At 36.4% G+C, this 12,272-nt stretch overlaps 1 protein-coding gene across 2 annotated transcripts in view; it reads right to left on the bottom strand.

Annotated features, from left to right (window-relative positions):
• Positions 1 to 12,272, bottom strand: part of LOC125657580 (8-oxo-dGDP phosphatase NUDT18-like) — a 13,020-nt gene extending 748 nt beyond the window's left edge. The window contains exons 1-8 of one of the 2 annotated variants that reach the window (XM_056150483.1): positions 12,133 to 12,272; positions 9,469 to 9,607; positions 8,035 to 8,195; positions 6,664 to 6,784; positions 6,446 to 6,542; positions 5,785 to 5,931; positions 5,182 to 5,287; positions 1 to 2,852 (exon numbers count right to left, since the gene is read on the bottom strand). The exon at positions 1 to 2,852 is cut by the window's left edge and continues 748 nt beyond it. In XM_056150483.1, coding sequence (XP_056006458.1) covers positions 2,592 to 2,852; positions 5,182 to 5,287; positions 5,785 to 5,931; positions 6,446 to 6,542; positions 6,664 to 6,784; positions 8,035 to 8,195; positions 9,469 to 9,604 — 1,029 coding nt within the window. In that variant the 5' untranslated portion in view covers positions 9,605 to 9,607; positions 12,133 to 12,272 and the 3' untranslated portion in view covers positions 1 to 2,591. Of the gene's footprint in view, positions 2,853 to 5,181; positions 5,288 to 5,784; positions 5,932 to 6,445; positions 6,543 to 6,663; positions 6,785 to 8,034; positions 8,196 to 9,468; positions 9,608 to 11,499; positions 11,578 to 12,132 lie in introns of those variants that run through there. The other variant, XM_056150484.1, reaches the window with a different exon arrangement.

The following is a 12,272-nucleotide window of genomic DNA, read 5'->3' as shown; positions in this document are numbered from 1 at the left end:
GCTATGCTGCATGCCCACAGTGGCTATGCTGTGTGCCCACAGTAGCTATGCTGTGTGCCCATAGGCTATGCTGCATGCCCAGTGGCTATGCTGCATGCCCACATTGGCTATGCTGTGTGCCCACAGTGGCTATGCTGTGTGCCATCAGTGGCTATGCTGCATGTCCACACTGGCTATGCTGCATGCCCACATTGGCTATGCTGTATGCCTAGATTGGCTATGCTGTGACAAAGGCCCTCTGAATGTCTTTGTATCTCTGATATCAAGGCTATACTCAGACATTCGGAGGACCTTAATACTGGGTGTACAACATTCGCCTTTACTGACTTTGCAGCTAGAGGTCAATTGGAAAATATGCACACAAGATACTAAAACGAAACAGGTTAGTGAATTTTTTGTGTAGAGATTCAAATTAGAAAATACATTTCATATTCATATCCTTCTAAAAGAAGACTCAATTCTTTTCCTTTGATTTTGATTGTAAAAATGCTGATTTAAAAAAATCATCGCTATAAAAATGCTGCAGTTAAATTGATGTGCACAGCAATAGTACATGATATGCCCATCTGGAGTCAGGTGTACATGATGCATTGCTCGAAGTCACAAGCTCTGACACTGTCAATTGCGATTCAAAAATGAGGCCAGCGTGACCTACTTTTTCGTCATGAAACACCTTCATACACCCCCCCTCCCCCCAAGATGATTCAGATGACTGAATTTGATGGGCCATGGAATTCAGTGTGAAAGATTTGATTTGGACACAATCTGAGGTAGAGCCATAAAATTCCAGGAGAAGGCTACACTGAGCAAATTTTGGGTTATGACATACCACCCCCTCCCCCCCTAGAAGAAACATCAACTGACCAAGTTAAGTAGTCCTCATGTGAAAGATGTAACCTCGGTACGAAAAAGCTAATGCAGACAGACAGACAGATGGGGAAAACCTATACCATAACACAATGTCATCACAATAAAAAATCTTCATCTAAATATGTTTTATGAAATAAAAAAATAACTTTTGAAGATTTTGAACATGGTGAAAAAGAATACATAGATAAAATTGCAGGTTAACTCATCATAGACATTCTGCTGTATGATTAGTACTCCATGAATTCTTTCATATCTCATTACAACATATAAAATATTTTCTATAAAAATACACTCATTAACACAGTGGCACAGCACATTATTATTTTTTTTGGGGGTTTCAAATTGACAAGCAGAGTTTTCAAAAAAACATATTAAAAAAATATGATCCATGAATTCAAAAAATTTTCTGTAGAACAACAAATCCCCAAAAAGTATTTCATATAACAAAAGAAAAAAAGACTGGCTTCAAACCTCCCTTGCAGTACTTTAAAAAGCTAGTGTTCCTTATCAGAGCTTTGAAATTCATTCAAACAAAGTTCAAGTAAATTCCCATACTGTATTTAGAGTTCAGTTGAACTTCAAACTTCAATATCTCAAATACCATGGCTATGTCAAAGTGAGTTGGACATCCTACCTATATTTTCTTTATGTATTGCAACTTCAATACCATGAACCCTAAGATATCTAAAAGTTTTTATCTGGCCCCACAGAGTTAGTGATAATGAAGTTTGAATGTATCTTATTTCAAATATAGCCCAATATAAATTTAGGTTTACTGTCAGAAGGAAGACTTAAAGGCAAGGGAAATGACCAAAAAATGATTCTCTTTAATATTTTGGGTCACTCTACCATACTGCGTTTTTTTTTTTTTAGCAGGAAGATAAATTTGGCTTTATTTTAGCAGGAAAATAAATTAGGCTTTATTTTAGCAGGAAGATAAATTAGGCTTTATTTTAGCAGGAAGATAAATTAGGCTTTATTTTAGCAGGAAGATAAATTAGGCTTTATTTTAGCAGTTCCGTATCATGCTGCTACATTTCTAATAGCTAAATTTTTGCAAGAAAGATAACTCTGTATAGCAGTTGTTTACATTCATGTAGTACTCTTCAGCTTGAGGTGGGAGGGAGGGGGGGGGGTGTTAAAATAAACTAAAGTGTTTTTATGTCAGTTGTGCCTGACAATAAATTATTGACATTACAATGTTGATCAATTTTCAAGTTTGATAACGTGCACGTCTACCAAAATATATTCTTTGCATACCCATAAGCTAGAAGACCGCCAAATTTTACACCCGCAAAAAAAAAAAAAGCAATATGAAATTTTGATACCAATAACAAAAATCAAAAATAGATTGGTATCCTGATGTTCATATCTAAAAATTTTATCCTCTCTTTAATCCAAGGAGTTTTCCAAAATTTTAGAACAGCCTATAATTTTTGTGTAACATACACTATTACTGTTTTTTATTGCAAGTTACAAACGAGCACTGTATATCAAAGGAGGAAAACACTACATGGTAATTTGTTGTAGTTCTGATCTTCTGTATCCCAAAAACAAACTAGATCATCACAAAAATAACAACAGGTACATGTCCTGCAGGACCTACATTTTTCATAACAGTTTCTTGAAAGCCTGTAATTGTTCACTTCAAAACGATAACCTGGTGTATAAGATCCCATTACTAATCTCCAGTACATAACTAAAAGTCCAAGTACAAACACCTAAGTCTTCCTAACACTTAAATCAATAAAGGGCACAATCTTTCCCTTTTCAAACAGGAAACAAATATTGTGAATGAGAGTTTGGTCTTTGACTTGCATCCATTTGTATACAGGATTTTGGATGACGGGGAGATCTGGGGCGTCCAGAGACACAAGGGTGGTGAAGCAAATCCCATCCTCCTTACACCCGGGCTCGCCTCCATGTTCTATACCCATCAGGCCACAGATCCTGGGTCGTAGTTTCACCTTGCCCATGGCCTCCTAAAGTAAAATACGTATCAAAATCAAAGCATCAAGAACAAGGCTACACTGTGGAACACCTAAAAAAATCAATCTAAAAAGCATGGTAAAATACAATGTGTCTAGTTTAATACAAAAGGATTTCATACAGCATGATGTTCTTAAATATAATAAATCTTAAGTGGTAAATTCACGCCAAATCCTTGCACTAGTAATAATTTGATTGGGCTCGTGAATCTTGTTAAACCAGTAATCTGATGGGATAGTAATTTAATTTAGAATCTAAGATCTATCTTTTTGTTTGAAGTTTTTATTGCCATCTAGCATAATTTGACAACTGAATATTTTAAAATAGCTCTCCCAGCAGGAAGTGGGAAACCCCCCTCCCTCTTTCTGTTGCTATGTTGCCAGACTACCAATGAAAGCTGAGGCAGATAATTCAAAAACCCAGCAAGCACAAAATTTCAGTCACTGTCCCAAACGGCTTCCTTATTGAAAAGGCTAATGTCAAACCCAGCTGGGCAGATAAAAATGTTATAATGTCAAACCCTAGGCAGATTAAAAAGGCTAATGTCAAACCCAGCTGGGCAGATAAAAAGGTTATAATGACAGACCCTGGGCAGATAAAAAGATTATAATGACAGACTCTGGGCTGATAAAAAGGTTATAATGACAGACCCTGGGCTGATAAAAAGGTTATAATGACAGACCCTGGGCAGATAAAAAGGTTGTAATGACAGACCCTGGGAAGATAAAAAGGTTATAATGACAGACCCTGGGAAGATAAAAAGGTTAATGTCAAACTCTGGGCTGATAGAAAAGTTAATGTCAAACTCTGGGCTGATAAAAAGGTTATAATGACAGACTCTGGGCTGATAAAAAGGTTAATGTCAAACCCTGGGCTGATAGAAAAGTTAATGTCAAACTCTGGGCTGATAAAAAGGTTATAATGACAGACTCTGGGCTGATAAAAAGGTTAATGTCAAACCCTGGGCTGATAGAAAAGTTAATGTCAAACTCTGGGCTGATAAAAAGGTTATAATGACAGACTCTGGGCTGATAAAAAGGTTAATGTCAAACCCTGGGCTGATAGAAAAGTTAATGTCAAACTCTGGGCTGATAAAAAGGTTATAATGACAGACTCTGGGCTGATAAAAAGGTTAATGTCAAACCCTGGGCTGATAGAAAAGTTAATGTCAAACTCTGGGCTGATAAAAAGGTTATAATGACAGACTCTGGGCTGATAAAAAGGTTATAATGACAGACCCTGGGCTGATAAAAAGGTTAATGTCAAACCCTGGGTTGATAAAAAGGTTATAATGACAGACTCTGGGCTGATAAAAAGGTTATAATGACAGACCCTGGGTTGATAAAAAGGTTATAATGACAGACCCTGGGCTGATAAAAAGGTTATAATGACAGACCCTGGGCAGATAAAAAGGTTATAATGACAGACCCTGGGCAGATGTGTGTGTGTGTGTTTGTCATGTCTTTCATATTTGTAAAACAAAATGTCACCCCTGACAGTTTAAGTTGTAATGATTGATTGATTGTATCTTGTTTAACCTCTCTCTCTCTCTCTCTCTCATTAAATAGTCTATTATAAAAAACCTCTCTCTCTCTCTCTCTCTCTCTCTCTCTCTCTCTCTCTCTCTCTCTCCATCATTAAATAGTCTATTATAAAATCTGCGTAAAATCTAGAGAATGTTAGCATTAATATCCTGAGAATTTATTAAACGCTAACTTTGCATTGCGTAAATTGTGTGTGCCCGAAACATTCTGAGTATGAGCGTTCAATATTGACCTTACCTTAACGACGTAAACAAGCCAATGCATGCTGAATATTGAACAGTTAAGAAATGCATGCTGATATTGCACACTTTCACCTTAGATGCCAACATTGATGAATTCTCGTCTATTTTGGAGTATTTTGAGTGAAAAGGAATATAATTTAACAACTAAATACTTTAGCTATATAATAAAAGGGTTATTGAACTTATATTAGTGAATATTGGCACTCGTTGGCTGTCAAAATGCACTCGCAAACTCATGCATTTTCAGCCAACTCGTGCTAATATTCACCAATATAAGTTCAATAATCTTATAATATATCTATAGTATCTTTCTAAGTTTTGAGTCATGGTATTATAGACTATTTCTGATATCATGCTTACATATCTGGCCCTGGGAGGGTACACAACATTGCAATGAAACCTTTTGTAAGTCATTGAAGATGTATTAATTCAAAAACTCTGTTATGAAATAAATATTGAAAATATTGAGTTATATAAAGAACATCATCATGAATTGACAGTAGAGGGTTAGATATTGATGTGATCTTTGGTGGTACCTTGAGAATGAAGTAGGCTGTCAAAAGTGCAGATGGTGTTCTACTGAAATCTACACCACAGGGAAAGTGTGATCCACCCTCTGAACTCATCAACACATAGATCTCACTGAAAAAGGAGTCAAACTCATAAAACTAACATTAAAACAAGCACTACCTTCACTGGTTTACTTCTACACTTGATAAAATACTACGTTGCTCACTAGCAGTCATAGCGTTCAGTGAACCTAGAATTTTAAACATTCTCAGTTTGATACTTGTGTCACTGAACGACCTACTTTTGATGATTGTGACACTGAACGACCTACTTTTGATGATTGCAACACTGAATGACCTACTTTTGATGATTGCAACACTGAATGACCTACTTTTGATGATTGTGACACTGAACGACCTACTTTTGATGATTGCAACACTGAATGACCTACTTTTGATGATTGCAACACTGAATGACCTACTTTTGATGATTGTGACACTGAATGACCTATTTTGATGATTGTGACACTGAACAACCTACTTTTGATAATTGTGACACTGAATGACCTATTTTGATGATTGTGACACTGAATGACCTACTTTTGATGATTGCAACACTGAACGACCTACTTGTCGGACATTTTCTGCACTATCAGTGGTCTGTTGATGATGTGCTTGTGTCTGTGGGACAGAGGGAGACAGGGCTGGTGTCTCTGTGAGGCAGTTTTCTCCCAGTGCTTGTAGCCCAGCTGGATTAAGGACAGAATATCTTTAGCCCTGTATAATGTAAGATATAATTTAGTCACAAGGTTGAACACAAGAACTGTGAAACATATTTAGTAGCTTTGTATTCAGTACAATGTGTATGCATAGTAAGGATTAAAATCTATTTACATGAAAATTTTTGCCCCCACTATATTTTGTTTATACACATTGGAAAATGATTTAACTCCAATTAAATTTTTCTCAAGTCATTATTTGCTACATCACAGTAATGAATGAATGTATATCTGCACAGTTTTAAATTCACCCATTTAGGATAAAAATAGAAATAAAAAGAAAGTTACAAATTTCCAAATATATATATATTATATATAGTATCAAAGTGATATCATGTAACTCATTAACGCTCTGTGAATGTAAACGTGATGCTCTGAATCTGATGGGAAGTGTTTTATTGTGAGGCTCTGTACCTGATAGGAAGTGTTTTATTGTGAGGCTCTGTACCTGATAGTGTTTTATTGTGAGGCCCTGTACCTGATGGGAAGTATTTTATTGTGAGGCTCTGTACCTGATGGGAAGTGTTTTATTCTGTATGTGAACAGGGTCAATCCATTCTGCCTGTAATGACTCCTTGTCTTTTTGATCCAGTGTCTTCAGTTTGCCCCCTGTTTAATTCAAATTAGATAAATTTTAACCAATCACTAACAGTTTTGTTCTTGTAAGATATAGTTTTATATTGCAGATGTTCATTACGTAGACATCTCACGATTTTTTTTAACCCCTGACCTGTAATGCGTCCAGTAAAAGTCAGTCTATACCAGTATCCTGAGCCATACTCCACACAAAGCAGAGTTGTGGGTTCAAAGGTCAGCCCCGCCTCTTCCTCCACCTCTCTTTTACAAGCCTCCTGTAGGAAATAATCACAAGATCACTAACCAGTATTCAAAGAACTCGTTCAGCTACCAGAGAGTTTAGATTTTATTCTTATACACACTACAAATAAAGAACTCGTTCAGCTACCACAGAGTTTAGATTTTATTCTTATACACACTACAAATAAAGAACTCGTTCAGCTGTCAAAGAGTTTAGATTTTATTCTTATACACACTACAAATAAAGGATTCTCTAGAACAACACACTGTCTACAGGTTGACTTAGGAACTGCTCTATTTTGACAGGAGTGGGAGATGTACTGCCATCCATGAATACCTTTTTAAAAAACTTTCCAATGTTTTTTCCTTTGATATCTATACAAAATGTACTGATAACCATTTCCTCATGAATGAGCAGTTGTACACAATGCACATCTGAATTTTGATAATTATAGTACATCTATTTTAACAGCTGGGAATTCAGACAGAAATGAAAGTAAAATGTAAATAATGTTAATAAAAAAACGAATTTCAATTTTGAAAATACACGAGAGTATGAACTGCAGCACTTCACACCAGCAGACTGTTCATGACGCGCCTGAAACGTGCTTCATCAAGTAGCATTAACGTTCATAACCTCGTGTATTTCAAAAAACGACATTTATTTCTTAAATAACTTGCCAAAATACTTGTAAACATGGACAGCTAAAATGTCATGTATTTGTCAGAAATTTACATGTGGGGTCCTATGGAATACAAATGTTTATGACATCATGGCAACATTTCCACATCTACATACCACAAGGCTTTCTTCTTGTTCCACTCTCCCACATCTACATACCACAAGGCTTTCTTCTCGTTCCACTTTCCCACATCTACATACCACAAGGTTTTCTTCTCATTCCACTCTCCCACATCTACATACAACAAGGCTTTCTTCTCGTTCCACTCTCCCACACCATCTCCACATCTACATACCACAAGGCTTTCTTCTCGTTCCACTCTCCCACACCATCTCCACATCTACATACCACAAGGCTTTCTTCTCATTCCACTCTCCCACAACATTTCCACATCTACATGCCACAAGGCTTTCTTCTTGTTCCACTCTCCCACAACATCTCCACATCTACATACCACAAGGCTTTCTTCTCGTTCCACTCTCCCACATCTACATACCACAAGGCTTTCTTCTCGTTCCACTCTCCCACAACATCTCTACATCTACATACCACAAGGCTTTCTTCTCGTTCCACTCTCCCACAACATCTCCACATCTACATACCACAAGGCTTTCTTCTCGTTCCACTCTCCCACAGGGCAGGTACCACTGTCCATAACACAGGTATTTGGCTTCCTGAATCATCAGAACCTGGCCTGCATCATTGATAATGACTGCTCCCACAATATAATACACTGTCTTCTTTGTTTTAGGTATGAAATTACCTGGAAATAAGTGAACATATTTAGCAATCTGACAGGTAAATACATGAGAGTATCCAAATACATGTGAATGTTATGATGTAAACCGTCAAACAAGCTTATAATGAACACATGAATTCATGTTTACTGTGAAGTGATGTATATTCTCCTCTATGAGAAAAAATAGCAAAAATTGAATTGGATGTAACAAAGGCTGGTTATCACAAACTGTTTTTTGCTGGCCCTGGAGGTTCACTATAACTGTACCAAAAATTAGACATAAATGTCAACTTAAACCCATACCCCTCTACAAGAAAGTCAAACTCCAGGGTACCTCATGAGGTCAGTACCAAAAGAAAGGTCTTGTCACGAGGAATATACACATGTGGAATATGAAAGCACTCGTAGCACCTAGAGTTCAAAAGTTATGGCCAAGGTTAAAGTTTTTGTGGATAAGCAGACAGAGCAAAAACTATATGTCCCCAAATCTCCGATTACTGGGGCATAGAGAATATGACTAAGATGTCAGGCTTTCATCATAAACCTCTAGAAGGAATGCATTACCTGACTAAGATGACAATTTCTAATATTTTCTTATGCATGCATAGAATGTCAGTGGCAGATCCAGAAGGAAGGAGGGAGGGCGTTTCTATTCTAGAAAATTTTCTAATGAAAGGGGGGGGGGGTGCCCCCCTTTCATTAGAAAATTTTCTTTTAAAAAACGAAAACATAACACATTTGTGGAACCCCCCCTTTTGAAAATCAAAATTACTGGGTAATGGTAGAACCCCCCAACCCCCCCCATCTTTAAAAAATTCCTGGATCCACCCTTTAATGTCAGGGATTTTTTTAGGGTCTGTAGAGGGCCGAAATTCGGCCCCATTCCCAATGCTAAAGAGCAGGTGTTTTTCCCAAAATGATGCCTTAAAATTCCCAAATGATGGATGCTTTGATGAGAATATGCCATGAGGTGCCATCCAACCTTGGTGCCACTCTGTTGCAAAACATTTTTGACAGTTTTTTCTCTGCCAAAGACCGGAAATTATAAAGCTTGTTTAAGCCACATTGATAATGAAATATCAAATAGTGAACTTTTTACTTGTTTTTCTTATTTAATTGTATGAAACAAATTTCCCAATTTCAATCAAATATCGTTATTTTTTCCAAACTTGAAGGCGCTGGTCCCTGCATTCAAGGGGTAAAAAAATTCCTGAATGTAGAATGCACACAAAAGATGGTACTAAGCTGGATCCTCAAACGTACAACACATTGTCAATTTGTAGAAGTTGTACAATACCTATCCGGTCCAGCCCCACGGCAATGTGATTGACCGGAACATGCTGACCTTCCAGAATTCTCTGCAAGTCCTTTTCTGCAGTATCCCCCGGATCTGGAATATCTGTTACACTCACTCCAGAGGCACTGTCAGCCATATTCTATTGAAAAAAGAGAACTTCTGAATTCAAATTCAATTGAAAATACAACTTGAACTGTCCTAATGAGACTAAATCAGTTACTAACCCCTACAGGGTTCATCCTTATTGGTCACATGATATGAAATATTTGTAAATGTGAAGACCACAAAGACATCATTTTCAACATTATTCATGTTTCACCCAAATACTAGTTACAGGACACTCCAGTGACCACATCAGTTACCATAGTTACAGGACACTCCAGTGACCACATCAGTTACCATAGTTACAGGACACTCCAGTTACCACATCAGTTACCATAGTTACAGGACACTCCAGTGACTAGATCAGTTACCATAGTTACAGGACACTCCAGTTACCACATCAGTTACCATAGTTACAGGACACTCCAGTGACTAGATCAGTTACCATAGTTACAGGACACTCCAGTTACCACATCAGTTACCATAGTTACAGGACACTCCAGTGACTACATCAGTTACCATAGTTACAGGACACTCCAGTTACCACATCAGTTACCATAGTTACAGGACACTCCAGTGACTACATCAATTATCATTGTGTAATAAACAGTGTACAGATTGTCAGGAAAGTTCATGCACTAGTCTCTTACAAAATGTCCCATGAATATCAAGTCACACAGTCACAGACAGATGGACATCAAATTCCATCATACCCACAGACAGAAGAACAAAATGACATTATAAACAGATATGAAGGAGAGCAGCTACATGGAATTAAAGAAATAATAACATACTGACTCAAGTCATGCAGTATTACAGTGTATTCTCTTTAGACTATCTGACAATCAATTTTTCTGAGGAAACATGTTTCTGTTAATATCAATAGCAATCATTTTAACTTTCCAAGAAACAGTGGTTTCTAATCATTCTAAATTTTCAATTTTTTTCTACTGCAGCCACTAGAGATTAACTTGTAATTTAAATCTGGGATAGAGAACATATGAAAATGGATTATCAGCGAGTAAGATCTGTTTTTCTTATGACAGATTATACATGCATTTAATGTTGTGGAAATAGCCTGTAAAATACACTAATCCAGGCATAATGGAGTAGAGGCATAAACTGTCAATGGCTCTGGAATTTACCCATTCTCCAGAATAAAAAATTAAGGGTTGGTTAACAGAGGTGGATATAGGCTATAATGCTCGTCCACTTCTCTAAAGAAAATATGTTTCAGTGCTGTCTTTTAAGTTGAGTTTGCCTTGATCCACATTCCTGTAAGTTGAATTTGCCTCAATCCAGTTGAAGAGAGGATTATTGTTTTATATACTTCCCAATTCACCTTCTTTAAGACATACTGTTTAAATGTAACAGTAAAGTCTTTGCCTGCATTTTCTCTCAGTACTATCTAGATGTAAATTTAAATTGTTATTGAATTGTAAAGATTTTGAAATTATGAATTACTAATTAAGGTAAATTCCCTCATAACAATTTGCCTCAAGTTTTGTATAGAATATGTTAAATAGCTTTAGGAGCTCGATCCATTTGATTACCTGAATTTATATTAATAAATGATAATCAATTGGCTATTTCCTTCTGTTACATACAATTGTTCTATGTAATTTTCTCCCAAACTCGTGTGTGCGTATTTGTCACTGTGTTTAATCTCTAAAAGTCTTCTGACTTAATTCTTTCCTTTTATCAATATGTAATATGTATAAATCCTACTTATGCCATGTTTGGGCATTGGATTAGAAAATAAATCTATTTTCTAAGCATATTTTTAAATTTCAATGTACATCAAGAGCAATTTATATATAATTTTACTGAGCTTTTAAAAATTTATATCTGTTGTTATTTCGAGAGAGAGAAAATATTGACAGTCGTCATGCAGTGCTGGGTCTATTTGGGTTTTCCCATCATACTTACCCTGAACTATATATCACCTTACACCTTCTCCGCAAAGTTAATTTAAAAGTACCTGTATTAAGGCAGTCCTCTGTTTATATACTTTTGGGAGAGTCTATTATTCCAAAATCCAAGGTGTGTCAGGATTTTCCATTATATAGTCACCAATGCGTTTGATACAATGTATAATTACATGTATGATTTGCACAGGTGTTTACATATAGTTATACCTACTTGTACTATTTGTACTATTTGTACATTAAGACCCAAGCGCCTGTGATGGCTTTGTGAATTTATTACTAGAGTAGTACTTGTAGACTTCGATCGTCATTACCATTTCAAAAACAAAACTTTTGTCAAAAGTAAAATGTTGCGAGATTTGGCATGACACACATGTCTGATTTAGGACTACGTCATAGGACTACTCATACGTCTATATATAGAAAATCAAGTGTAACCTACCCATGTTACTTACTACATATAAACTTGAGAACTAAAAGCAAGGACTAATAAATTTAGTCTCGGTGAATTTCTTACTAGGCCTACTAGCTGTCTTTGTGATTTTTTCAATCTGTCTAAGCTTGTCAACAAAGAAACTTTTATTTTGCCAACAAGGAAACTATTCATTTTTTGCTAAAATATTAAAAGTTTTACCTGTCGGTGTCATTAACTTTACCGATTCTTGGATGTCACTGACAGTGATGGCTTCTTTGGCAACTCTAGTATCAGTACTTTGTACATATAATATTCTGTTTAACTCCGAATAGTTTTACGCACGAACTCCTCTAATCCGC

This window comes from Ostrea edulis, chromosome 9 (assembly GCF_947568905.1).
Source record: "Ostrea edulis chromosome 9, xbOstEdul1.1, whole genome shotgun sequence".
Lineage (NCBI taxonomy): Eukaryota > Metazoa > Mollusca > Bivalvia > Ostreida > Ostreidae > Ostrea > Ostrea edulis.
Note: the sequence above shows the minus strand (reverse complement) of the source record. Positions and strands in the feature narration are given on the sequence as shown.